Source organism: Columba livia, chromosome 13, assembly GCF_036013475.1.
Source record: "Columba livia isolate bColLiv1 breed racing homer chromosome 13, bColLiv1.pat.W.v2, whole genome shotgun sequence".
NCBI lineage: Eukaryota > Metazoa > Chordata > Aves > Columbiformes > Columbidae > Columba > Columba livia.
The window spans coordinates 11610410-11638404 of record NC_088614.1 but is presented as its reverse complement, the minus strand read 5'-3'; the positions used below and the strand labels follow the sequence as shown (position 1 = coordinate 11638404).

Here is a 27995-nt window from a genome sequence, read left to right as displayed (position 1 = left end):
TCAGTGGGTGGTTCAGTAAATAGACAAGCCCTAGCTCAGCAAAGGATCTGTCCCAGCAAAGAAATAGGCTTCAGGGTTATTTGGATGAAGTACAGTTTGGTAGTCACTGCTGATGAGGGCAAACCATCATCACTGATTTCTTCAGCTGCTGGATAGGTGGCCCAGCTCAAGCCTAGTGCTCCCATGCAGTGCACTCAGAATGTTCTCAGTTTACTCCTGTATTATGTTATTTTTCTTTCAGTTACAAGCATCCTTGAGGTGTCTGTGCCTTGCTCCATTCATCTGATGGCCTGAAGAAGAAATAAATGTACATTGTAGGGGCTCAGAAGCCTGTTTAGATGCCTGATGGACATGTGGTCTCTGGTGCTCAGCCCTGTGATAACCTGAAAAGAGCTCATGCTTTGTTGGGAGCCTTATTTTCACGCAGTGCTGTGGCTGTGCCTAAGGGGTGCACCAGTGGGTGGTTCTTGGGGGCTGGGATGAGGGCGCTGTGCTCTGGAGAAGCCGCTCAACACTGTTAAAACTCCTGCATTCAGTGTGAAGGAATGGTGGCTTCTGGCACATGTCCTTGGTGCTGGCAGGGGCTACAGAGACCTTGGCATTCCTGTTACAGTTTTGGGGTGCCTGTCCTGATGTTGCTGGCTCTTGCACAGCCTGAGCTGGCAGGGTCACATCTTCCTGCATGAATTTTCACATCTAGTTTGCAGAAGCAGTGTGATTTCTAGCTCCTCTATTTTGGGAGGCGGGTGTGGGAAGCGGTGTGAACCTGTGTCCTTAGCAGGCTCAGAAACCAAGAGACAGGCTGAGATGTTTGTTTTTTTTTACTGATGTCTCAGAGGTTGGGGACAGTGGGTGGCACAAGTTTGTCCTGGCCCCAGCAGGAAGGATTCCACTCTCCTTGGTGTTGATCTGCCTGTGCTCCCATTAGATCCCCATGGTTACATTCCTGGCTGTGTTTCATCTCATATGAGGAGTGGCTGGGTTGGATGAGAGATTAACACCTTGCTTTCAGCTCCTCCAGCTCCAGGCTGGCCTGCTTATGTCAGGAGGCTCCTTGTCTCAGCTGCATGGTGCTGGTGGAGGCACTTCCAGAGCCCTTTGGCCCCTCTGGTTTGGGCTGGGTCCTCTCTGCAGCTGGAAGAACTGCTTTCTGCTCTTTTTCTTCCTCCCTACATTCACCACCTTTGTCTGAAGGTGCTGGAAGATGCTGGAATGTGCCCATTCACATCAGAGAAAGAGCTGCCTAAAGCCTGGTCCGATGCTGAACATCTTATCTTCCTCTTTCTTCTCCTTCTCTGAGACAACCCCTTTTAACTCCAGGAAGATTTCTTGTCCCAAGGGTCAGGTTTCTATCGACACCTTGGCTTCCTCACTCTTTTCATTTTCATGTTACATTTCTTGTTATTTATTTTGACTTTTCCCCCACTGGAAAAAGTCCCTCACTGTGCTTTGTGCTTCTCCGCAGCAGGACTCGCTAATCACATCATCTCCCCCCACCAGGTCCCAGAGGGCTTCTAGTTTAGAGTGAAAAATATTGTTGTTGTCTAGGCACCGCAGTCCCATGAAGTTGCCTCAAACCATTCTATAAAACTAAAGGTAATTTAATAAATGATTATGGATTTTCCATCTAGGCAGTTTAGCTCTCCTCAGGAGTTGTTATTAACCTGCAGTATTTATCACAAGCAGCTCTAAGAGCTGCAGTTTAATTTCGCTGCTAGGACAGATCACGGCTAGTGGTTTTGGGACAGCCACCGCAGTGGTGGCCAGACCCATGCACTGAAGTATGGACTGGACTGGTGAATGGACTGGTGAATAGCCGGAGAGATTTGAGGTGCTCCTGGCCCTGAAGAATTGTACCTCTGTGCTGCAGGCACCTCCCTTATCAGCCTGGAGAAGCAGTTTTCAGCTGCAGGCCATCCAGAGGTGGCTGTGGGATGTGACCATAGAACATATATTAAACTGAAGATTTTTTTTTTTTTTTTCTTTTGCGTTCATTATCATTGCTGCTTTACCTTCTGCTGCCTTGTCACAGCAGAGCTGAATTTAACTTCATCCTTGTGCAGATGTCCAAGTTAGTGGCTGCTGGAGGTGTTGAGCAGCTCGGACACCCAGAAGTGTACCCTGAGACATGTCAAGGTGCTTTGGATGGGATGGGACTGGAAATGGGCAATGCTCTGCAGGGGCAAGCGAAATGCCTTTGTTGCCTCTAGTCCTACTGTGTTTTTCCATGTGGACAGTACCAAGGTCTTGCTCAGGGTCCCCCACTGGGGTCCCAGCAGCAGGTACAGGGGTGACAGCACCACTGCTTGTTGGTCCCTGCTCAAGGAAGCTCACCTGGGCCAAGCCTTGCTCTTGCATGTGGTTGCAGGAAGGACAAGTCTGGTGGGACCTCTTGGGGCTTGTGAAGAGCAGAGCCTCTAATCCAGAAGTGAAAACCAGCCTTAGATAACCTGTAAAGCTAAAGACAAATATTCATTAAATTCATTGAATTTCCATCTGGGAATGAAGCACCCTGGTTGCTGTAAAAATCCACCTTGTTTGCTGATGTGGAACACTTGCAATCAGACAAAGTGACAGGCAGGCGTGGTTTGAGTGTGTCCATCTGTGTGGCATTAGAAAGATGAGCAGAATTACTGTGAGCACCTGCTGTGATTTAAAAGTGAGAATGTAGTCAGAGTCACCTGGGAGCATTTGAAAATGTTAAACCACATACTTTTTACTGATGGATGTTGGTCAAACTATAAACTCAGCTTTGTTCATAGAATGAGCCATTGAGCTGCTTTGCTGAATCATTTGCCAAATTTGTTCTCAAAGAGTTTGTGTTTAGAAACTGCTGGGGAGGTAGCCAGGTAATCATGCTACCAGTAAGTGCCATGTCAGTTACAACCTCGTTTCAGCAGAGCTTCTGCCCTTTTAGCAATAGGTGCTGTTGGAGCAGTTGTTCTGCAACCGTGGAATATCTGCAGCACAGCAGGGAGCTGCATCTTGTCATCAACATTTTGCTGTATATTGATTAAAAATTACTAAAGCTTCTTTCCTCAGAGTAATAATCGCTTCTGATTTGGCACTCATTGGGATCAATGGGCCGTTTAATTGTGAGTCTTTGCCCACAATTGTTGCACGTGTCTTTCCACATTGCCTTGTGTGTGTGGGGATGTCCCACGATGGGCTCCATGGGGGCCTGTCTTGTCAGGGCACGGCAGGCTGCGGCTCCATCCCTGCTCCTGCCTGATCACACTTACAGAAAGTACAAGCAAGCAGTGATGCTGGTGTCTGACTTACAGGGAATTGTCAGGGGAAATATTCAGGATAAATATCTAGTAGAGCTACAAAACTTCTTCCTTTGGACCTTCATAGTATAGTGTTGTGCCTTGGAAATACTTATGTTTCTATTGTAAAAATTATTCTTTCTTAATTCTGATGCTTAGAGATCTCCAAAATGCCTTCAAAAGATTACTCTGGAACTAAAAATTGGTAGTGCTGAAATTGTGGCCTCCTCAGAAGCCTTCATTTCACTGGCACATTCTGTGCGTCTTCAGATCCCACCACTCGATAGTGCCTTGGCTGCCCATAATAATAAACTCTTGTGTGTCCCAGCGTGGGCAGCTCTCCTCTTCCTGAGGTCCCTCTTTTGCTCTGCAATGCTGTTTCCTTGTCCTGGGGTTAACTGATTTAGTGCCCTCAGACACATGGTGTGAATTTTGGGGTTGTCCTGTGCAGGGACAGAAGTTGGACTTGATGGTCCTTGTCGGGTCCCTTCCACCTCAAGACATTCAATGATTCTGGGTGGGGAAGGCATGGTCTGTGGCAGTGGGTGTTTCAGGAGGGCACCAGTAGGTCTGTACTGGCTCGTGGCTGTTAACATCTGCTCCTTTGTGTCTCGGTCTCACTTTTTCACACAGTTGGTGTCTCTTTTCCTTTCCTTATGTGCTTTCTGCCTTCACAAGGAGGCTGAGAGTAGACCTTGCTCTCTATAACTACCTGAAAGGAGGTTGTAGCATGGAGGGGATTGGTCTCTTCTCCCAAGTAGCAAGTGATACGACAAGATGAAATGGCCTTAAGTTGCACAAGGGGAGGTTTAGATTGGATATTAGGAAAAAATTCTTCACCAAAAGGTTTGTCAAGCACTGAAATAGGCTGCCAAAGCCAGTGGTGGAGTCACCATCCCTGGAGGGGTTTAAAAGATGCATAGATGAGGTTCTTAGGGACATGGGCTAGTGCCAGAATTAGGTTCATGATTGGACTCAATGGTCTTGATCTCTTCCAGCCAAAATGATTCTGTGATTCACCTCTGTCCTTTTCTCATGTTCAAACTTATTTTATTTTCCAGGTTCAGCCCTCCAACATCTAAATTTTTCATCAAACCCCAACCACCAGAGGAGGAGGGAGTCTGGTCAGAGTGCTCGGTGTCTGCAGAGAGCAGCTGCAGGGACGGGGGTGCAGAGGAGCCAGCGGAAGCCCTGGGAGGGACAGGGGATCATGCCCAAGAACCAGCACATGCAGATGATTCTCTGGAAGCAAAGGTAGATTTTCTTGTACGCCTACTTCCTGTGTTGCCTTCCCTGGCTTCCTAATGAAAAGCCGTGCTCATAGACCTGGATAAGTAGGATCCAAAATTGCTTTTAAGGATACATCTGGATTGTAGTTTTGTCCTCTGCTTGTGTCACTGTATCAAGGCAATATCCACATAACCTCCCTGGGGAGGTGGGAGACCGTAGCCCTAGGAAAGATGTGGGTTAACATCTTTGGGAATTCATGCTTGGCAAAGCTTTTCTAGGTTTGAAAATGTGGAGACAACAAAGAAATACTTGTGTGAGAAAAATCTTCCCATGTGCTTTATCTGCTGGGGAGATTAGGTCTAAGGATGTCCTGTTAGTATTCTTGCAGATTCTGCCCAAGTCTAGGCCACAACATAAAACGCTTCTTCACATTAGTGAAAAAGCAAGTATTCTTCATCTTGAAGAGTAATCACAAAGTCCTTGTTTATAAAGAATCAGAAACTTTCTTCTGGAAGGTGCCATTGGGGGAGAACACTGAAGATGCTCAGCTCTCCAGCACTGTGAGTGCACAGGATGAAACCTAAGCACCATCTGAAGTAGGATAGTTGTGTCAAGCAGTTTGAGTCCTTATTTTCTGGTTTTTAATAATTCACACTTGCAGCTGCATTCCTGGTTTTGTCACAGAAAGTCTAACCTGTCCAGGCATGGGGTTCTCAGCGTGTTCCTTGGGTAGAAGTGAGCAAAGCCGGACTGGCACGAGGATGCAAAGTGCCCTTGAGACCTCTGCCAGGACCAAGTGCTGGATGCACCCAACTTCCTCCTGCAAGCTTGCATGTGGAAGTGCAGATGGAGCCTATGTCTCCTCTGTGGGTGGGCTTGGACCCATGTGCAACTGAAGGCATGGACATAACCCTACTTAAATTGCACCCAGGTCCCATCTCGGCTGCTCCTAGCTTGATGAGGTAGTGGAACCTGTAGCAGAATGATCTTGCCCAGACCAGCCAGCTGCTTACTGCAGCCCATGGTGCTTGTTTTTCAGCCACAGCCATCCACTGCTGAAGAGCCTGAAAGTGTTGAGCTGGAAGGTGCTGGGGAGGCTGAAGGTGCTGGCGAGGCTGAAGTTGCTGCAGAGCCAGATGGTGCTGGTGAGGCTGAAGGTGCTGCAGAGCTGGGAAGTCCTGCAGAGACTGAGCGCCCAGTGAGGATCAAGGAATTGATGCAGTTTGTGGAGACAGAGCCCCTTGCCTTGGGAGTGGAGGAGGTAAGTGGGAATCTGTCTGTCTTCTTCATTTCCAGCGTGACAAGCAGTTATGTAGCCCTTCCTCCCACTGGTGGTCCTCCAGGCTGCTCAGAATGGCCCCACCTCTCCAAGTGCATCACCCAGCACTGCTGAAGCAACTGGTCATTGGAGAGGCCATGTAGGACATGTCATAGGGTTCACCAAGGATGTTACCTGTGCAGCACCTGTAGAGTGCATTATTCATCTTTTAACTGATCTAGAGTAGCTTTTGCTGTAGCATCTTTGGACAGCAGTGTGGAAATCAAGGGGAGGGTGAAAAATGTCAGGAGTCGGCTGAGCTGGGCTGGAGTCCTCCCATGGCTCCAAGGGCTCTCACCTCTGCGTCTTGTGTTTTTTCTGGAGGCAGTAAAAAGTGTTTTTAAAGGCAAGTTCTGCAGCAAAGAGAATTTCTTGCTGCCAGGAGACATCCCATATTACTTTAATGTAGTGTATTAATTAATGCATTCATTAGTGAGTATGGGAGAAGATTTCCCATGGTCCCTCTACCAGTGAGTAGGATGGATGCAGGATGAGATGAGGATGATTTTGCTGGTGTTTGAGGAAGAGGTCCCTCCAGCTATGGCTGCCCTTTGCTCTAAGCCATGGCTGCTCTTCTGCATTGATTTTGATCCTCCACACCTCTATCTCTCTTCCCCTATCTCCAGGTTTTTGACATCCAGCCGCTGTACGGCATGCTGCAGCCGGGCGAGAGCCAGCAGGTCACGTTCACCTTCTTTGGCCATGCAAACATCGTCACCCGTGTCACAGCACTGTGCAGGGTGGAGGGAGGTCCAACCTATGAGGTCGCTCTGAGTGGGGAGGCTTCACTTATCAACTACCTCCTAGACATCACGGAGATCAACTGTGGGCTGCAGGTACCACGTGTTTCTCTCGGTAGACATCTTTGTCTTGAAACCATCACCACTGGGTTGTTGGCCACCTAGGTCTAGGGCTGTCTCCCATTCCCAACTACCTTGTTGGCTGTATGGCTTGGAAGTACAACCTTTAAGTGATGTGTTCTGTATCCAAGCTATTTTTTAATGGCATCTGCAGCCCTGCCAAAGTTGGGAATTCCTCCTCTTCAGGGTAGTTAAAACTGCCTCCTAGGGCAGGCAGGATCCCGGTGATCTCCGGAAGAACATGTACCCAAGACATCCATCTGCTGATCTGCCCCTAAAGCCTGACGTCCAAGGAAATGCTCTTTGTGAGTGGTCTTGATTAATCAACAAAATAGTCCAGGGAGGAAGTTAAATTTGGCTTCCCTATCACCGTAGCTGGAGAGAATGTCTCAGAATAATCCTGACTTATTTTCTGTTAAAAACCCTGCAGATCTTTCCAGCTGCTGGCCCTGCACAGGTTGCACTGTCTCTGCTTTTGCTGTGACTGCAAGTTCTGCAAATATTTGCTTGTGGATGCCTTTTTTTTCTCAAATGTCTTGATGCCTCTTCCTTTGTTTCAGCTGGCTGTTAGATGACACCTCATAGGGCAGAGGATTTGCATCCTCTTTGGTTTCTTTATTGCTGATCTTTGTGGTTGGTATTTCGTCTCTGCCTGCTACTGTGAATATCTATTCCTTTGCAGGGCTAAGAGGTGCCCTGTGGGTTCCCCACATTAACCCAGGAGAGTCAAGTGCCCATATCTCCTCCTCCCCTGCTTCTCTCCTGTGTTGTGTTTATTTGCTCCCATCCCAATGAAAGCAGAAGATGATTCACAGTAGCAGAACCTGTGTCTTCAGCTTCCCACTCCTCTGCCCTCTTTTCAGCTGTTTAACAAAGTCACTGAAGCAGAGGTCACCCTGCAGAACAGCGGGAAGGTTGGATTCACCTACAGGGTGCTGAACCCCAGCACGGCCCCTGCAGACAGTCCTGTGCCCGGTGTGCCCCTGGTCCTGCCCAGCATGGTGAGTAGTGCCAAGGGGTGAACCCTGGGTCAGGAGAGGGTGACAGGGAAAGGAGCGTGGCCAGCAGGTTGAGGGAAGTGATTCTGCCCCTCTGCTCTGGTGAGACCCCCCTGCAGTGCTGATCCAGTTCTGGGATCTCAGCACAAGACAGACATGGACCTGTTGGAGAGGGGCCAGAGGAGCCACAGAAATGATCTGAGGCTTGAACAGGTCTGCTGGGAGGTCAGGCTGAGAGAGTTGGGGTGTTCAGCCTGGAGAGGAGAAGGCTCCAGGGAGACCTTATTGCAGCATTTCTGTACTTGAAAGTGGCTGATAAGATGGGGACAGACTTTTTAGCAGGGCCTGTTGTGACAGGACAAGGGGTGATGGTTTTAAACTGAAGGAGGGGAGATTCAGGCCAGACATGAGGAAGACATTTTTTACACTGAGAGTGGTGAAACACTGGACCAGGTTTACCAGAGAGGTGTTGGATGCCCTATCCCTGGAGATGTCCCAGGCCAGGCTGGACAGGGCTCTAAACTACCCGATGTGGGTGCAGATGTCCCTGCTTATGGCAGGGGTTGGATTGAATGAGCTTTGAAGGTCCCTTCCAACACAAACTATTCTATAGGGAGGGAAAAGGGTGGGGAGGGGAGAAAAACAACTTGCCAGGAGAGTTCCAGTCATAGCTAGGAGAGACAGGGTTGTAAGAATTCTTGCTGGGGGGCAGAGAAGGTTGAGTAAGCACAGTCCTGCTAGCCTTCATTAATGATGGCCTTAGCCAGCGGGTGGCCTTGCTGTCACACAGCAGCCACTGTCAGGGACACTTGGTGCTTCCATATCTCTTGGGACCTTGACTGCTGTGCTCTCTAGTGGTGCTGGAGCTGGACAGTGCAGGCACTACTGAGGGTCACTTTACCCAGGCTGTGTGATCAGATGGGACTTACTGCTTGTTCCTGCCTGTAACAAAACCTGCCTGCCCCCTGCCAGCACTAAGCAGGAATTAAATACTTTCTTGTGTGGGCATGAAGCTCCTTTGCCGGAAATTCTAACAGCCCCTGTACTGGCCCCTCACTTCTCCAGCTTTGTGGGGCTGGAATAGCAAGAAGAGGAGTTTGCAGCTTCCCACCATCCCACCTTCTCTGTCCTGTCTGGATGTCTTTGAGCTGAAGTGGTGTTCCTATCTGTGTCCTTTTTTTGCAATGGGAAGAGGAAGCCGAATGGATTTCACATTTCTTAGTGCTTGTCTCCCACAAGGGATGACACACCGATGCCCTCTTCCTGTGAGCTTCTGAAGACACAGCTCTGCTTGGACCCATGCAGTTGCTGCTGTAACAGCATCACCGGCCCTGGCAGCTTGTCCAGGATCTATCCTCCTCAGCAGCTTTTCCCTGCAGCATGAAGGGGAGCGGGAAGCTGAGGGTTCAGCCTCACATGCCTGAGGAAAGCTGCAACTGTGTCCCATCACCCAGAGCAGTGTTGCTGTCTGCTTTTATTTGCTCTCTACCTGGCTGGCCTGAGCCCACTCAGGGCTCAAACAGCTCTTCTGGAAGCCTGGAAGTGTCCTCCCTGGAACACCTCCTTCCCTGGGTCTCATCCTAGTCTCTGCTCCTGTGTTTCCAGAGATGTGCATCTGCCAGTCACCGTTGGTCTGGATAGGCTTGTGTACCCTCAGTGTAACTGCACAGGCGGATCATGTTTGATTGGTATCTATTAATAAGGGGTCAGGCCCCTTGACACCAGCCTGGGAACCACTGATGTGGTGTGACAGGAGCTGCTGGCCCTGCTGAGAGCCTGGGTACTTCACTCACACCTTCCATAGCAGATGTTAAAAGACCTTTTACTGAGTCTGGCTCTTGCTAGCAGAGCGTGAACACTGTGACAGAAGAGCTGTGCTGTAGGTCTTTCCCATGGAAATGACTCCTATAAGCCCTCTGAAGGGATGCTGCACCCTAGTGTGGGAGACTTCGGCTTTGGGATACAGAAAGCCAGAAGGCGAGTTTGTCTGATGCTTTCTTATCCTTCAGAACTTTTCTTCTATTCTCAGTGTGTCTGTTGTCTGAGCCATCCCTCCTTCTTCTCCCACGCCCTGCAGGGTCACATTGAACCTGGCAAGGAGCAAGTGCTGAAAGTCTATTACCTGCCAGGAGTGCCTGGAGTCTTCTGCAAGACTTTCCAGATCCAAGTGGGTCACCTGGAGCCAGACAAAATCTCCCTGAAAGGAGAGGCAAGCTTTCCCAGGATCTGCTTGGACCTTCCCAGGAACATCAAAGGTAAGCACTGCCTGTCTGCTCCTCAGGAAGCTCCTCCATTTTGGGGTTTTGGGTTTGTTTTTCCTGTCTCATGTCATACATCCATAGTGCAGCTCACACCTCCCCCAAGCCTGGAGATGTCAGGGCTGCCAGACCAACAGTCAGTCCTCTGGTTGCTTGCTGAGTCTCTCACAGACAAGCCTGTGTGGGCTTTGCCCCAGGAGCCATCCCGCAGAGCTTGCCAGCATATCTGTCAGAGTCCTGGAAAGACAATGGCTGGACAGAAATGCTTAGGAAAGCTGTAATGTGGGCTGGCAGGGATTTTGGCAGGGTTGGATTTGCATTGTGTTCCAAAAATACTTGGAGAGGCAGATGAGTGGGAATGAACATCAGGATTCAAGAGGAGCAGCAGCATCCCCTTTCCATAGATTGCTCAGGGAGTTGTGTTCTCTGAGAGAGGCCAGCGTCAGGGGAGTGGGACTTCCCAGCTTAAATGGGAATGGTGCTGCGCCCACCCTATTTGTGCATGTTTTTTTCCTTCAGGAAATGAAAAATATGAGAACGTCCTCAAGAAGGCAAAAGAAAAGATGGAAAAAGACAGACAGAGCAATGAAGCTGTTGTTCCGGGGGAGGCTGCGGCCGCAGAGCTACCCACAGATGACTCAGACACCGTGGTGAGAACAACTGCTGCCCTGTTTGGCATGTGCCACCCTCCTGCCATGTCACTTGGGCCCCTTGCACCCTGCAGCAGGTTCCCAGTGCCTTGCTGGCACTTGAGACCTCCCTGCCACATCTGACCACTGTCATGCATTGGCACAGCCTTGCCCCAGGGGCTGCTCACCTCTGGCAGTTGTCCCTCTGATATATGCATGAGCTTGCTGACTGTCCCAGGGAGAGATCCTGACTGAATTTATAGTACTTTGAAGGAGATGCAGGTTTATCACTGGGGGTATTTGTTGCTCATAATCCAAGCTCTGCCAGGTTTACAGAGCTTAGTAGTGGCAGCTCCCTTTTCAAGAGAGCTTTTGTCCAAGATCATTGGGCAGTGGTTGGGGGCAGGCAGCTACTTGGAGCACTGGAAGGTTCCTGGCTTGTTTGTCTGACCAGATCAGCTTTTATAGAAGTCACTGGGCAGGTGAAGATGCTGGAGTTCATTTCCCTTCAGATAAGGTCCTGGCTAAGAGAGCAGGAGGTGTCGCAGACACTGAGCAGTGAGACAGGAGAATCACACCATCCCTCTCAACAAAAGCAGGGTGGGATTCTCTTTCAGAGACAAGCCTGTGCTTTGGGAAGGGCCTTTGCTAACCAGCCACCATCCTTGCTTTCCTCCTGCAGCTTGACACTCTGCTGCAAATGCAGATGGAGGAGATGCTGATAGAGGAGCACGCCCTGGAGCAGCAGAAAACTCTCGCTGATGCTCCACCAGAGGACACTGCCTTTGACCAGCGTGCTCGTCAGAGGCTTCTCAAGTTAGTGGGGACTCCTGTACTCTGTCTCCAGGCACCCCAAGGGTAACACCCAGCAGCTCCTGAGAGCTCATTGTGCCTGCACAGCTGGGCATAGCTGGGGCCTTCAGAAGGGTGTGATCCTGCAAGCTTTGACATGAACTCTGTAAGCAACTGAGTGTCCTCACCTCTACAGTGCCACCCCAAGCTTTGGGGGTGCTCAGCTCCCCACAGATGGCTCCAGTGCAGGCCGTCAAGCCTATCCAGACAGCATGGGCACCAGCCCTGCTGACCAGCTCTGAAAGAGGTGACTCAAAGCTGGCAATCTTTTTCCAACAAACAGATCATGCTAAGCAAAAAGAGCAGGGTTGATGCACAGGTAGTAGCTTGAAAAATGCTAAATCCGGGTGGCTTGGATGCTGGTGGGACTGCAGTGCTTACCTGGGTAACATGGTCCTTCCTTTTGCTTCTTCACGGTGAGCCATGGGAACTGTATGCTCCAGTTCAGGAAGATGATGCTCTGCAGAAGAAATGGTTTATATGTTTTTCCTAGTGGGATTGCTCTGGAAAAGGACCTTCCCATGAATCTTATAGGTGTAGATTACTACATTTACTGGTGCTGCTTTTGGGACAGATGTGGTTGCAGAGACTTGAGGATTCCTCTGGGGCAAATTTTATCACAAGTTCCTGAAGGCTTGGGGTGTACCCCTGGCTCAGCAGTTCCACTGAGACCAATGGAGCTCCAGTGTACTTATTTATAACAGCTTTTCTTAGCAGAGGAGCTGTGACCAGTATCCATTTTAAACTAATTTTATTTTAACACCCCGTTGCTAGCTGATAAAACCTAAGACCTACACTCCCTGTGACTTTCCGAAGTCTTATCACCAGATGGTCAGGCCTTGGGTTTCACTGCCTGGAGCTGAGTTTTTACAGCAGTGGTTACAGAAATATCCACTTTATTTGCATCTTCCACCCACTTGGAAACTGAGCCAGGCTGTGGTTTGACTGTCCTTACTCCTCCTTTCAGAGCTCAGCTGCCCGAGTATGTCCTGGACTTTGGCTACGTCATTCTTGGTAACATCCACACACACATAGTGAAGATCACCAACACCGGACAATTCCCTGTGTCCTTCCATGCCAATGGACAGGTCCTGCATGACTCAGGTAGCTAGTGATGGAGAAACTTCACGTGGGCTTGAAGGAGCTCTGGCAGGTTAGCTGAATCCACTGGCCATGGGGAGTTTTTTTGAGAGCTTACGTAGCTTTTTTCTCCTTGGGACCCTCTGCTGTAGAGCCAGAGTTCTCCAGACCAGCAGTGCCCTGAGACCTGGCCTGCCTGTGACTGACTGAACACCTCACTGCGTGGGCCAAGTGGGCTCATCACCTTGGTCACCTCTCAACATCATCTGCTCTTGGCCACGACGAGCATCATCTGAGTTTCTTTGTGCACTCTCTGGGCTCGTGTTGCGAACAGATGGGACCCTTTGTGGTTTGGAAGTGCTTTGTTTAGAGATCTGATGTCATAGCACTTCTGTTCAGCCTTTATTGAGAAAACAGCCTGTGAGGTCTTCTGGTATATCAAAACAGGCCTTGAGGTAAGGCTGTGGTACCATCAGACAGTGAGTCACTGTCTGAAGGATGTTCAGGTGTCTTGTCTAAGTTGTTTTCCAGGGAGCACCACAGTCTGGGGAAATCATAGTTGGATATTGTCCTTTGGCTGTGCATCCTTCCCTGGGAAGATGCTGCTGGGGCTGCTCAACTGATACGTTTCCTCTTTACCACGTGGGTCTTGGATTCTGGCTGTGAACACCCTTTCTCCTGTGTGGTGACAAGCGAGAAAGAGTGGCAGGTTTCTCTGCAGATGCTGCCAGCCAGGACACCCATATATTTTTAATGTGCTTGTGACACATTCATGTCGATTGTGTATCTCAGCTGCTTTATTTTCATCTGTTCAAGGTTTCAGAGTGGAGCTGGACCGTGTGAAGCACCTGCCCTACTGTGAGACAGAGACTTTCGAAGTGCGCTTTGACCCACAAAGTGCCAGCCTGCCACGGGAAGAGGTGGACGTGCTCATGCCCATCAAGGTACCATATGCTTCCTCACCTCCCTGTGCCCACACTGCCTTTCGGGGCAGCTGTCAGGTTGGACACAGCAGCAGATGTCACATTGACTCTCAGCTGGATGCTCTGTCCTTCTCTAGGTCTCAGGAGGACCCACGTTTCACCTCCGCCTCCGTGCCAACGTGACTGTGCCGTCCCTCTGCCTCTCCAGGGACAGACTGCAGTTCTCTGTTATCCAATGTGGCCAGTGTCAGGAAGAAACTGTCCAGCTCCACAATCGGCTCCAGGTCCCCTGTAAATGGTTCATCACCATGAATGAGCCTGCTCAGAAGGTAAAGGACAGACAGCATGTAACATAGACCTTGGTTGGGTTTTATTTGCCTCAGTTGCATTTTTCTGTCCCTATGGCTGCCTGAGCACTTGAGCTACAGCTCCTTTGAAGAAGCATTGGAGGGCACAGAGCAAGGCTGGTTCACCTGAACCTGTTAGATGATACCCCTGCTTCTCTGTCACCTTCACCTGTTCCTCATCTTCTGAGGACAGTGCCTCTCCATTTGCCTGCCCTGCCTGCATGTTTTCCCTCCAGTTCTAGGCCAGTAGTGGCCATGGCTGGTTTGAATGTGGCTGCTCTCAGCACCATGACAGTATCTCAGCACTGCAGGAACCAAGGTTCTGTCCTCGCAGACCAAGGAGACCTCATGCAATTGTTTTTTGTGCTCAGGTGGACAAACATTTGCCAGCAAACATACGTCTGAGGCTGCTCCAGGAGCTGAATGTCAAGTCCCGTATCTTCCAAGTGCTGCCCTCAGCTGGAGCCCTTGCTCCAGGAGAGCGATGCCATGTGCAAGTCAGGTTTTCACCAAAAGAAGAGGTGAGAACAGCAGGTGTCACTCCCAGAAGGTCTGGCAGACCAGTGTGGTAACAAGAACCCAGCGCAGGCAGGAGGAGATGAGTAGCTTTCTGCAAGCCCCATACATGCTGTGCCTCAGTTTCCCCTGCAGTAAACTCTTCTGAGAGGTGCTTTGAAATTCCCATGTGGAGCTTGCACAGAGAGCATCAGGGCACTGTGGTGTGACTCTCTCTTGGCATGTGGAGGGAAATCTACCTGTTTTCTCTCACCTTCCCCCCTGTGTTGGGTGTATTTACAGGCTGTGATGCCCTGGTACAGAGCAGCTGGCACACTTGTGGGGGATAACCCTGGCAAGGCCAATCTAGGTTAATCCTGCTGCTGGTACTAGCAGACAACAACCACCAGACGTGTTCCTGGGCACAGCAGGATGGTCACCTACCATGGTGTGCTGCCACCGGTCCCTGTGGCTCTGGCCAAGCCTGCCTGCATGTTCTCAGGCAGTTTGGGAATCTGCTTAAGTGATGGAGCATGCCCAAAGGCAGTTTGTGTGTGGCCACTTGTGACTTGGAAACTGGCAGTGTGTGTGGACACAAGTGCTTCCATGCCTGGGAACAGTCCCAAAGATCTCTTAATTGCTTGTAGAGATGTCACCATCTTGTGTCTGGCTTTGACTAGAGCCAAGCTCTGAGCGGAGAACATGACCCTTGTTTTTGGCCAGTGAGAGCTCATCTGCCTCTTTCACACAGCTGATGTTTGCCAGGACTGTGTCTGGGCAACATAACCCTGAGGACCTTTCTCATAAGCTTTGAGCTCCCTCATGACTAGGTGAAAACATCTAATACACCATTTCAGATCCATGTGATATGAAAATATCCAGTTATACTTCGCAGCACAATTCATCCCAGTTACTCAGAGCCAGCACGCAGGTGCTTTAGCCTCTGCTGTGTGTAAATACCTGTTTTCCATTTACCTTAGAGGTACCAGTAACAGCCCTGACCTTGGGGCAAGGGTTGAATTTGTGACCCTATCACCTGGGACTTGATGGGAGTACTTTCTGCACTCCTCTCTTTTTCAGAAATTCTACAGAAACGAGCTGAAGATTAACATTTGCCAGAGCAGCCAGCACATCTGGCTACAGGTGTCAGGCCGGGGATTGGAGCCACAGCTGGAGTTCAGCCCCACTGTACTTGAGCTGGGACCATTGCTGCCCTACAGCTGTGGGGTGGAGGGGACCGTGCTGGTGAGGAACCCATGCGAGTTCCCCATTGAGTTTTACTCACTGGAATTTGACGAGCAGTACCTTGTTGAGGAGCAGGTGAGAGGGAAGGTCTGGTCCACACACACATGTTCCCATAGCTTCACAGTGCTCCAGCATTCCCAGGATCATCTCCATCTCCCATCCTGGGATGACGGAGACATCCCCATGGCAAAGCCTGGTGGCAAAGCCTGGTGGTGTTTCAGGGCCAGCCAGCTCTGCTGGAAGGCTGTGGAGGGGCTTGAATAGTCCACGTTGTTGGGAGGGAGAGATGAGGGAGAAGGTGGGTTGGCTGGGGAATCCCTTCATGCAATGGGGATCAAGAAACTCATCTTGTGTGTGATTTCTCTTCACTACATGCACAGATCCTGCGGATGCTGAAGGACTATGATTGCCACAACACCTTGTTGCTGCCACTGCGCGCCCCAGGTGAGAAGCTGCCTCCAGAGCTGCTGGAGTACTATCAGGACCAGAACAGGCTGCAAGATGAGCAGACCAAGTCCAAGACTGGAGAATCGACAGGCCAGGACAATGGTGAGGGTTTGATATTGGCTGTCCCGAGTGTGCACACAGCAGGGAGTCCAGCCCACATATCCTGAGCTCTCCATAACCACCTTTTCCATGGAAAGCCCATGCTTTTAGCAGCTGCCAATTCCTCAGCCTGGTGGAGGAATTCCTTTATGAAAGTCTGTGGCTTGTAACATGCATCCTCTATCAGCCCTGAGTGCAGGCAGAGGAAACTCATACCTGCCTGCCATGGGATGGGGACATAATCAGGATATCCACTTGTGTCCCTCAACCACAAAGAGTAAGATTGGATGAGTTCTTCAGCCAGTTGAGCCAGGTCTAACATCACTGGCTATTTTATATTTTCTCCTTTCCAGCAACAAAACCACAAGCTCAAAATCCCCCTTGGGACAGAGACAGCCTGGACAGGCTTCTCAGTGCCTTGGGAGTCTCCCCCCTTGGGAAATGTTTTATCTTTTGCATGCGGCCATGTAAGTGGTGAATGGTGAAGAGCAGGTTGCCTGGCCATGTTCACTGTCTTCTTTCCTCTCTGTGTACTTCTTCCTCAGCAAACTCTGAAGATGTCCAGTCTCTGCCAGATCAAGGAGGAAAGCTCCCTCTTGGGCTTGTTCGCACCATCTCATCCCATAGCTCAGTTGTTCCCTCCACCATTTTTGATGAAAACCAGTCTGTCAAGGTGGACTCTAAATCTGAATATTTAGAAGAGGAGGAGGAAGGTGTTGAGAAGAGATATGGGACAGGTAATAACCCCATGCTCTTCATTTATTTTATGTCCATTGTGACAAAAGGACCTTGGTGGAGGACTTCAGTGTCACCTCCGTCACTTCACTGCAGCCTTGTGCCATCTTCACTCCTGTAGGCCCTGGATCTGCTCTTCTGTATGAAGTCTGTAGGATCCTGAGAGGAATCTGGGGCAGGGACAAGTGAGAGGCCAGGGAGGTCTTCCCCTGCTTTGCCAAATGAACACTGTTGCCCTCAGGAGCTGCTGGGGTTGGGATGATGCTGTTCCATTTCCTAAGCAGGGCAGCATGTTCTTTGTCCTCCAGCACTGCAGGCTGAGGTGGCTTTTGGTGACCTCCTAAGGATAGAGCTGGGAGCTCTTTCCAAATGCTGTTATGGTGAATTGAGACCCCAGACACATCTCCTGGTGTAATATTTCTAAAGCATCCAGCTTGTGGATAATTGCTTGATCATGGAGCCTCTCCCTTGGGACTGTCTAAACTGCCAGGTTCTGCCTGTGCCCCACTTACTCAGCAGGACCTGGGACCTACCAACCATGAGAACCATGTTGACAGTGCATGGAAAGAGACTGGGTCCAGTCCTTTTAGGTATTGCCAGATGCTCATTCTTTTTCTGCCACCCCATTTACTATACTCTAAACACCAGCAAACTCTTCACCAGCATTTAGAGCAGACCCTGATCTGCACAAGCCTAAACAAAGGGCATGGGGAGACCTCGGGTGTTGCATTGGTTTCAGCGGTGTCTCCTCTCCCAGGACCTGAAGGGATGGGGAGGGTGATCAGGATCACAGGTAGGCAGCAATCTGACTTTTATCTGCCTCTGCTCAGGAGAGCATCGGCAAAGCGCTGTCAGCAGCAAAGTGACTGCGGGAGAACTGGATGACAGCCCTGTCTGTAGGGCCATCGCCCGCCACCTCGGCATCGACATCTCTGCAGAAGGGCGCGCGGCCCGAAACCGCAGAGGGATCGTTGTCATTGTCCATGGGGCACCCCTGACAGGTAGGTGGACTGCAGCCCTTGGCTGCAAGGAGCAGGGGAAGCAGGAGAGACACATCCTGGTGGACTGTGGTGCTTGGTTGACCAGCCAAAGGGAAGCAACATAAGCCATAGCCCTGTTGGTACATGAAACGGTCCCAAGCCTTCACCCTGCTGGTGCAAGTGTTGTGGCTCATCTTCCATCTGTACAGCTGGGCTTTTGTTCCCCAAAACCAGGTGACCATGTCCCTGTTGCTTTGTGGGACTGCATTGCTCAGTGTCCATGTTGCCTTATGGGAGCAGACCCTGGGGTACTGAGCCCCAAACCATGCTCAGGTGTTGCCTGAGGCAACACTGACCAGCACAGGCTGGTAAACAGTCTGGGTGATGGTGGGACAGTGCTCCAAACAATGTCCTGGCCCAGAGCTGAGGTCACCACAAGGGATGAAGTCCTCAGCTGAACATGAGGTGGAGATGATCCACCTGGCTGAAGAGTTCAGTGCTTCTAACCATGCTCAAGCTGCCTCCCTTATGGTGGCTGTCCTTAAAACTTCAAAACCCTGTTTGGGGGTTTTCCAGAGCCTGTCCCTGAAAATGCCTCATGTGCAAGGGTCACCAAGCAGCATTTCTCTCCCTCAAGGAAAGACGGCAGCAGCGGTTGCTCTGTCCAAATATTATGGTGCTGCCTGCTTGTCCATCGACGCTGTGGTGACAGAAGCCATCTCAGACAAGAGCAGCTCGGCAGGACTCCGTGCCCGGGAGCTGTGCATCAGGGCTGCCATCGAACAGAGCCGTAAGGAGACAGAGGAGTCCGGTAAGGAAAATGCTGAACCCAGAGCAGCATTTCAGAAACCCACCATGACCACCCACTTCTGCTTTCTCCAGAGAAGAAGTTTGACAGCCTTTGGGTCTCTTAGAGAGGGTGGGTGCAGTGTGTAGAAATCCAAAGCCATTTCATAAAGCTTCTCTGGTTATTAAAAACAATGTCTATTTTAAGAGCTCAGACAGGGGCACTTTTACTGCCCTTGGGCTTCTTGGCACATGTTACTTTTTCTAGGAGAAGTGAAGCACACCTGTATCTTTTCAGAGTTTTTAGTATTTCCTCAAAGTTGAATCCAGCTTGCTTCTCATGGCCGTCAGGCAGAACCACTGCCCACTTTAATGAGGAAAAAGCCCTCTGAAGTGGCTCATTAAGCAGTAGACAAGTGGCTTTAAGGGTGGCTTCACAAACATAAGAGGAAGGAAAGAATAACCTCCCAGGGGAGTTTCAGATGAGACATGCTGCAGATGAGCTGTTTTCTCTGAAGATTTTCCCATATGTGCTGTCAGTTCACGCAGCTCATGTGTGTGTGCTGTTCTCCACCTGAAACTGGAGACTTTTAGGAAACTTTACTGGGCAGTTGATGCCTGGAGCTCTGCCAGCTGAGGCCAGACCTTGGCTCTGGTGGGGGAGGTTTTCTGTTGCTCAGCTTTGCCCCTGGTTCATCAGCTCCTGGCTTGGAAGCTGATGGAAGAAAGAGGAGCCTGGGTCACCGACAGGGTTATCCCACACAGAGGATTTAGCTCCAGTGGAGGTGGGTGATGCAGCTGGGGCAGGGCTGTGTGTTACCGTCTCCATGTGAGAAACCAGAATGGGTGCATGGTCTTGGAATGATGGTCCTGGAGGATAAACCCTTGGCTTGATCCACAGGGGAGCTGCTGTGCAAATGTTGTCACCTCCACACCCATTTGTTGGGAGGGATGCAGGGCAGTGCATTAAAAACTCTCTGGCTTTAAAACCCATCTGATTGTGTGTTTTGTCATGCTAATAAGAGAAGTGAAGAAGGAGCTGCTTCTTCAAGGCAGTGCTGCTAGTGCCCAGCAGGCTGAGGGACGTGGGCTGTGTCCCTGCCAGGGCACAGGGCTGTCGCCAGTGGGTTGCAGGTGCCTGCTTGCTCCCCAAAGCACAGGGCTGTCCCCAGCCCTGCTGAGCTGTCTCTCCCTTCTGCAGGTCAAAACACAGATGTGTCTCTCAGCCTGCAGCTCAGCGTTGAGGCCAAGCAGAGCCCAGGGGTGAGCCAGTCCAGCTCTGTGGACAAATTCAGCCTGAAGTCCATCAGTTCCCGAGTCCAGGGCAGCATTGCAGGAGGAAAAAGAAGGACAAGTGCCCATGCATCCCAGTCACAGAGACAGCATCTAATGGATCCAACAGGCTCCCAGGTGAAGTGTGATTTGCACTGGTTTACACATGGGACCTTTCTGTTGCTTTGAGAATCATAGATCAGGTTGGAAGGGACCTTCAAAGCTCACCCAGTGCCACCCCTGCCATGAGCAGGGACATCTTCACCAGATCAGGTTGTTCAGAGCCCCATCCAGCCTGGCCTGGGATGTCTCCAGGGATGGGGCATCCACCACCTCTCTGAGAAACTTGAGCCCGTCTTCCACCATCCTCATCACAAAACTTATATCTAGTCTGGATCTTCCTCCTTTTCATTTAAAACCATTACTCCTTGTTCTATTGCTACAGTCCTTAGTAAAAGTGAAGGGGCTACTTATGGTGGAGACTCCATGTCCCCCAGAGCCTGGTGCAGGACTATGCAGTGCAGGGAGCCAGCTGGGCATGTTGGGGATGTTGTGGGGTGGGAACAAAATCCTGTCCTCCAGCAGAAAAACTCTACTGGGTCTTAAAGTTTGTTGGCAAAGTGCAGTCCTGGCTAATGTGGCTGCACAGTGTGGCACCGGGAGCTTACAAGCTTGGGTCTGTGCTGGCCAAGGGATGTGACCCCCAGGGCTGTCCCCTGGAGCTGCTGGCCTGCAGTCCTCTTCTAGTCACCTGCTAGTGAGAAACCCCAGCTCCAAGTGTGGCAGTTGGAATTGTTTGTGAGTTTCCAAAGTGTTTGATTTTTCTTGTGGTGTTCAATGGTGTTCACAGGGCTTGTGCAGTTCTCATCCCGTGTCTTCCCTTCCGTGCGTTCCTACGCAGCAATGGCTGAGCATCAGCAGCAGCACAGTGGGAGAGCCGGGCTTCATGAGCTGCGTGCTGCCTGAGGACTTGCTGGTGACCATCCTGTCTGAAAGGCTGCAGGTATGTGGGGTGGGGGCAAATTATATGTTCCTGCTACAGAGAGGCAGCAAAGTACAATTTGGAGAGGAGGGGATGTGGATCTGCGGTTGCAGAAATCCTGGGCTGTGTGCAGAGATCCTGGGGTGAAGCTGCAGATGCTGTAAGTTGGCAGAGCACAAGGAAAGTTCAGAGCTTTTTTGAGCTGATGCACATGGAAAAACAATGGCTGGTATCCTTTGACATGTGCCTTTACTGTCCAGCTGAGACCCCAACACGTGCGATAGCTGACTTTCTATTCCTTTTCCACTTCATTTGCAGTTGAGTGACTGCTATCAGGGAGTGGTGTTTGATGGTCTGGAGACCCTGTTTGCATGCAATACAGAGTCTGCTCTCCTCTGTCTGCTGAAAGCTGTCAGAAATCGGCCTTATATCTATCTTGTGAACCTGTTCCAGGATTATGCTTCTTTTAAAGCCAGGGAGAAAGCTGCAAAAGAGCAGGAAGGTAAAGCTATTCACCTCTGTACCTCTCAAATCTTCTCTCTCAAGCCCTCAACCTTATCTGTGGGTATCTATGTAACCAGCAGAGTTTGTAAGCAATGTTTTTATTAATAATTCCTCTTTCTACCTTGATGTAGCCAGCACTCAGTTCATGGTTGCTTAAAATGCAGCAGAGCTAAGGCAGTAAGACTTACCTTAGTCTCTAACATTAAAGCTTGGGCACAAGTTCAACCTGTTGTGGCTCAATAACTAACCACCAGCCAGCTGTCCACAATGCTGGTACATGGGAACTCACTGATGGGCAGTAGTTGGGGGGATTGTCTGAGTTTTGGAGCAGGGTTATGAGCTCCTTTAGTATCTCCTGGCAGGATGGTAGGCTAGGTTGGGACAGTTATAAGTCCTTGCAGCTCACCCTGAATATCAAGCTCTCCTTGCAGTCACTAATGGTTTCTCCTCTGGTCTGTGCTGAAGAGCGGGAGCAGGAGGAGGCTGCCAGGAGGGAGAAAGAACGTTTCTTGGAGATGGATGAGGATGAATATGATGCCCTCACTGAGGAGCAGAAAACTCAGTTTGATAACAGTATACGACAAGCCCAGCGTGAGAGGAGGAAGAGGTCTGTAAACTTTCCATGGATTACTCCCCAGGATAGTGTCTCTGAAGCGTTTCCGTGCTCTGGACACCTTGGTTGAGCTCAGAGGGGTTACAGAGCAAAGGCCAAAACCATTACAAGTGGCACAGGGATGGCTAGTTCCAACTCCTTGGTTCCCAACAGAGGAAGGACCTTCTTCCAGTGAGATGACATCTCTCCATTTTAATCATGAACCTTCCAGCTTAGAAGCTGTCTGCAGGGAGCTGGGCTCTGGGTTTGCTTTGCCACTGCACTTATAAGCATTTCTAAGTTAATTGTGTTGATTCTCACCTTCTTCACTAAACCAAAGGGGTTGTTTTGTGGGTTGGTGTGAGGCACAGCTGTACTGGCTTGGTATAGCTACCAACCCTGCTGCAGGTGAAATCCTTACGATGCTGATCTCCCAGGGTTTTCCTCACTGAGTGACACCAACCATAAAAGCTAATGTCTTTTGGGCTCATCTTCAGCTGCAGCAGCAGGTGAGCCTGGGGGAAGCTCTGATCCACCACAGCAGGGGGATGCACAGGGTAAGTGTGAAACTGGGAAAGGGACCTGCTTAAAGCAGCCTGTATTTCAGCACTTCTTTCAGCCTGAGCTGGAGTTTAATTGGGAAGAGATCACTAGGACTGATCTAAACCATGATTTCCAGGTCAGATAGTGCAAGCTTCCCATAGTCAGGGCTGAATTCCAGCGGGAAACCCGGTTGATTGGAGCCTGTTTTGCAGGAGGGGAGTTACTGCAGCCTTTGCTTTCTGATTGATGTGATTATTCGCTCAAAGGAGCAGACTATGCCCAGGGAGGAGGGCTGGAAAAGTCAAGTATTGGTTCAGGGATAACTGGGTGTTAGTGATTTGCAGGCTGGTTTACACTGAGAAATCAAGGGAGGCCTTCAGGCATCAATGCAAAGAAATGGTGGATCAGTCTTTGACAATGTGCTGAAGGTGTCCAGGTGGACCTTACCAGAGAAGTTGCAGCGTTTAGACTTATGAGAGTAAGGCTTAGATTTGGCTGGCCCTGGAGGTTCCCTCCCACCTTTCTGCAGCTTGGATGTTCCCAGCCTCCCCAGATTGAGGGATGCCCATGGAGATGGTCTAATGGTTCTGCCTGGCCTCAAAGTCAAGGAATGAAGTGTGGGACCAGCTGGGATTGCAGTGAGCCCAGATTTCTGGTGGTGACTCTCAGGCATGTTTTCTGTTTGGCTTGCTGCAGGGAGATGGAGCAGCTGGCTCGAGAGCTTGAGGAAAAGCACCAGCGGGAGCTAGAACGCTTGAAGGAGGAAGAAGAGCTGAAGAAGAAGTCTAAGCGGGGAAAGAAAGATCTTGGAAAAGACAAAGATCATGCTTTGAGGAGGAAAAGCCTGTCTGCAAACAGACAGGTGGGTGGTTGTGTTTAGAGAGATGAGTAAAAGCCCTTGGGGACCTTCCTGCTGGGCTGTACCGTTCTCTGTGAAGCCAGCAGCCACACACAGTGCTGGGGATGAGGACCTGGCCATAAGTAACACATGGGGCTGTGGTGGGAAACAGCTGCTTCACCGGGGGTGTTTTCCCATGGGTTTGTAGCAGACCTGCTCTTTGGATCATGCTGCCCTTGAGTCATGGCTTCACATAACTCCATACATTCACTGTGGAGGCCTAGGGAGTTATAGTCCAGCATTTCTCCCCACTCTGCATATGACTTACACCTCTGAGCCACTGACCCACCTGGGTTGTGGTGTCTTTTCCTATGTGTCTGGCAGGAGATAGCACCAAGCCTTAGGTATTCGTTAGCAACCAAACTTCTCAGAGAGTCAGCCTGCAGCAGGGGTGCTCAGCACACCAGAAACAAGGTCAGAGGATTGCACAGTAGTAAGGGGGTGTCTCAAGTTCCCTTGTTTGGGTTGGGAAGCTGTTCTATTTCTCAGCTGGTTTGCAGGACTCCTCATCAGTCTGGCACTGGGGAGTTTGCTTTCGGTTGAGCTACACTGGGAACTAGCTGCGTTCTGAGCTGGGATTTGTAGACCACCTAGCACAGGTCTCAGGCGAGGCTTGGAGTGCTATTGTAAAGCTCATCGCTGTCCTACAGCATTTGAGTTGGTGCTTTGAAATGCTCACTGTTTTTTCCTGCTCCTCCTGCCCAGAATGTGATATCCCCCAGCACCACCAACGCGTCTGCCAGCAACCGGTCTGATGTCACCGAGGGGGTAGACAAGAAGGGATCAGTAAAGGAGCGCCCAGACTCTGTGGCAGGTGACAAGGAAGATAAGAAGCGGAACAAGGTTCCCCCAACAGATTCCTGCCCGATGGTGGTTGTGGAACCTGCAGACCCAGAACAGGAGGAAACCAGAACCCTGAGTGAAAGTGAGAAGAACTTGGCCCTGAGGTTTAAGATCTACGAGGCATCACAGAAGAATGTCATGCATATTTTGTCATTCTGGGACAGGGTTCAGGGTATCCTTCTGTTCCCTCTGAACTATGAGGAGATGCGGCAACAAGCAGAAGACCAGCGCCAGCGTTTATCCAGCCGCAGGACCCGAAAGGACAGAGAGAAGGAGCGTCAAGAGAAGCTAGAGAAGGAGCGCCTGGAGAAGGAACGACTGGAAAAAGTGAAGGCTCTTGAGGACTCAGAGGTTTCTCAGCTGGAAGGGGAAGGTGCAGAAGGGTTGTCCAAAGGCCAGGATAGCCGTGTGCCCTGCTTAGACATCCAGGTGCTGGGCTCAGAAGACGTGATCAGGATGATCTTGGAGAGTGGCAAGCTGCCCACAGCAGAGCAGGTAAAGTCCAGCAAGGCTCAGATACTGAGCCTGCCGTGGTGTGGGCCCTGGTGCATTGTGTCCTGACAGGTGACAATGCCACAGAGTGTCCAGGCCACTGATGATGTTCCACAATGGCTCCACAGCAGCCAGGTGGCTGGGGAGGTTCTCAGCATCCCTTGGATGGGTGTAAAGAGGGAGTGCTCTCTGGTTAAGCATCCTACATGTTCCAAGAGTTCCCTAGTCTGGAAATCATTAAAAATGGTCACAGGGCAGCTTATGGTTATTGTTTTCTTCAGCTGAGGCACTCAGAGGAGAGGTTTCTCTCTAAGTCCCACTTGTAGGTCCTGGCCCTGCTCTGGAGCCTGCCCACCCCACTAGGCATAAAATCACACTGTGTTCCATATAAATTAACAAACAAAAAACCACGAACACCAAAAAACAAACCAAAACCCCAGCCAACCAAAAAACCACCCCAAATAAAAAACAACAACAAAACCAAACCAAAACAACAACAAACAAAAAAATGCCATGGCACAAAATCAAAACATTGCCAAAAGCTTTGTGCCTTTAAGGAAGTGTGAGGATGAAGGTGTCAGGAGTATAAACAGGGTTTTCTCTTATGCTTTAGATCCTGGATGACCTGGGACTGGGTCCCTCAGGGCCTCCCATTCCCCCGACTGCTTTTTACTCTGTGATCCGTTACCCGGAGACACGGTTGGCCACAGCATCAGGAGAAGCCCTCAAGCACTTCATCTTTGTTGTGCCAGAAGCTGCCACTGCAGAAGAAGATAAGACTGACACCGAAAGTTTCCAGGATGTCCCCATTGTGCCCACAATGAAGGTGCCAGGGCGGGAGCCAGGCTGGGTGGGGGTGTGGGGGCCAGGTGGGATGGAAAAGGGTCACTCTGGAATGGCTGTGAAGATGTGACAGGGCTGCATACCTGCAGACACCACTTCTGTCTGTGCAGAAGAGACAGCTCTGCTTGAGCCATAGGGTAGTTCTGTAGGATGAGAAAAAAATCACCTAAAATCCTCAACTTCTAAACTGTTGTGGTTCAACTTCATTTCTCTGCTGACAGAAGGTAGGATGGATGAGAGCACGGAGAGAAGCAATATAACATTTAAATAGTATTCAGAATAATGAACAAGAAGCACTATTGCTGTACATTGAGGGTTCTGGACCAGGAGAGATATTGTAGGCAAAACACAGTCTAATTAGGAGCACCAAGCCTCTAGGCAGATGTGAAACTAGTAGGTGCTCATTATTACTTATTCTCTCACCTGTCCATTAACGGACCCGCAGCTTACTTTCCAGCATGGGGATGTCTTAGGGCAGGTCTCACCTTTCTCTCCCTTTTCTCTCTCCCCTTTGCTGTGAAGGCCTCGGAGCAGCAGGTCACCTCAACCAGGAGTCAGTCTAGGAAGGAGAAAGTAGCTGGCAGCCAGGAGGCTGGGAAGGAGAAGCGAAAGCGAAGCCTGGGCCGCAAGAAACCTCGCCAGGGGTCGGGCTCAGCAACGTCCACAAGTCCCACCAGGGTGCACCAAAGTGGTGTGGATGCCATCCCATCCCCAAGGAGGGTCGTCAGGTGAGCTGTGAGTGGGGAGGTGACCCCTCTGCTCCATGGCCATGTTGTCAAATGAGGTCCGTGGTCCCCAGCTCTTCAGTGACCTTCTGCCAGTGCCTCCGTGGGATAGCAAATCCGCAACCCTCTTACTTGTTTCATCTGCTTGTTAGCAATGTCTGATGCCTCTTCTTTAATTACCAGGCTGAGCAGATGCCGATGGATAGTGCCTGCCGGTGGTGAGGTGGAACTGAGGGTCCACTTCAGCTCCACGGTGCAGGGCCAGTTTGACCAGACACTGCATTTTGAGATCCTGGGGACAAACCGACTGTACCAGCTGCACTGCAGGGGCACCTGCCTGTACCCCACCATCAGCAAGGACCCACGGTATGGCTGAGCTCAGAGCCATGGCTGCCTCTCGTACCACAGTGACCTTGTGGCTTGGGCAGAGTATGCTGCCCGAGCCACCCAGCAGCTCCTTCCGTGCTTGAAACTGGGGACCAGTGCTGGTACCTCAGCCAACAAGAAGGGTCGTTGCTTTCTGACTAGGTTTTCTACTTAGAGCATCTCACAGTTCCTCATTCCCTGTTTTGTTCGCCCAGGTTGGTGTTTCCTCACTGCAGGAAGAGCAAGGCAGATGATGACATCATCTTCAAGCAGTATGTCATGGAAACAGGTGTATTCCACTTTGGACCTCTGCTGTGTGGCAAGTCAAGAGATTGGTATGTGCTCCCACCCTGAGTGAACAGCCTGATGTGCTGCCTGCTCGGAGTGAGATGCTGGGATGGGATCTCCACAGCCTTATGCTTTCATGGACATGCTTGGGAATGTGCTGTCCCAGTGGCACAATTCAGGGCAGGCCCAGGCAGAGACCTGCGAGATACATGAGGCTGAAGGGCCACAGATGTGTGAACCTGAGGAGATAAAAGGCACATGAATCTTGGAGGAGCTGGGGACAGGTGGAGCTGTTGATCTTCTGCTTCTCTGGAGACATTCTAAACCTACCTGGATGCACTCCTGTGCAGTCTGCTCTGGTGAACCTGTTTTAGCAGGTGGCTTGGACTAGAGGATCTCCAGAGGTTCCTTCTAACTCCAACCATTCTGTGATTCCTACCTGGTGGGTGCCTTGGTGGCCACAGCCACATGCTTCTTCCAGCCTGAAGGTGACTTGGGGCAACCTGTGTCCCCCTTCCACATCTCAGCTTCACCACCTATGAAATGAACTTTATGGTGCTTTTTTTTTAAGTGCTTTGAGCTCTACAGGTAGCCTGAATGAGCAATTATTCTATTGGTGGTTTTGTAAACCATTAATCTGTTGTAATATTAGTGAGACTTTATGATTTTCCCTGCCAATTTGGGGGGGCACATGGAGGGAACCCGCAGAGGAGTTAAAATAGGAATTACATTTTCCTGATTCTTACCGTTGGATACAGTCTGCCTAAAAAAGTTGTCATTGTAGCTGTTGGCATATTTCTATTTTTAACATGTCTTTTTTTTTTTTTAATATTAGAAAATAAATTCTTGTATTCACGGGAGCTCTGGACAGCTGGTGGTATTTTGACAACCCCAGGAAGTTAAAACAGTTTAAAAAACAAAAGAGGGTCTTTAGGCTGATGAGTAGTCTCGGGTTTCTGTTTGCTTTTTTAACTCTTCAAGATATGGAACAGAATTTGGAGTTAAAGAAGGGACATTTGTTAAATTTAACACTCCTCATGGGAATTAATACTTTCTATTTCCTTCCTTCAGGTTTTGAGCTAAACCATGAAATACA

General features: G+C 50.2%; 1 protein-coding gene across 14 annotated transcripts in view; it reads left to right on the top strand.

The window, feature by feature from the left end:
* The window catches only part of HYDIN (HYDIN axonemal central pair apparatus protein), a 167087-nt gene that overhangs the window by 112960 nt on the left and 26132 nt on the right, over window positions 1–27995 (top strand). For 12 of the 14 annotated variants that reach the window (XR_010465959.1, XR_010465960.1, XR_010465961.1 and 9 more), the window contains 26 exons: window positions 4331–4523; window positions 5539–5760; window positions 6444–6653; window positions 7541–7678; window positions 9753–9930; window positions 10453–10583; window positions 11245–11378; window positions 12382–12518; window positions 13311–13438; window positions 13555–13746; window positions 14136–14285; window positions 15340–15579; window positions 15885–16053; window positions 16596–16787; window positions 17616–17786; window positions 18403–18576; window positions 19753–19961; window positions 20674–20826; window positions 21124–21307; window positions 21775–21916; window positions 23141–23306; window positions 24048–24680; window positions 25291–25503; window positions 26043–26248; window positions 26429–26611; window positions 26827–26946. Coding sequence is in view for 11 of the 14 variants with exons in the window: in XM_065028958.1 (XP_064885030.1) it covers window positions 4331–4523; window positions 5539–5760; window positions 6444–6653; window positions 7541–7678; window positions 9753–9930; window positions 10453–10583; window positions 11245–11378; window positions 12382–12518; window positions 13311–13438; window positions 13555–13746; window positions 14136–14285; window positions 15340–15579; window positions 15885–16053; window positions 16596–16787; window positions 17616–17786; window positions 18403–18576; window positions 19753–19961; window positions 20674–20826; window positions 21124–21307; window positions 21775–21916; window positions 23141–23306; window positions 24048–24680; window positions 25291–25503; window positions 26043–26248; window positions 26429–26611; window positions 26827–26946 (4968 nt within the window). In the remaining 3 variants the exon portion in view is untranslated. Of the gene's footprint in view, window positions 1–4330; window positions 4524–5538; window positions 5761–6443; window positions 6654–7540; window positions 7679–9752; window positions 9931–10452; window positions 10584–11244; window positions 11379–12381; window positions 12568–13310; window positions 13441–13554; window positions 13747–14135; window positions 14286–15339; window positions 15580–15884; window positions 16054–16595; window positions 16788–17615; window positions 17787–18402; window positions 18577–19752; window positions 19962–20673; window positions 20827–21123; window positions 21308–21774; window positions 21917–23140; window positions 23307–24047; window positions 24681–25290; window positions 25504–26042; window positions 26249–26428; window positions 26612–26826; window positions 26947–27995 lie in introns of those variants that run through there. The other 2 variants (XM_065028964.1, XM_065028965.1) reach the window with 2 other exon arrangements.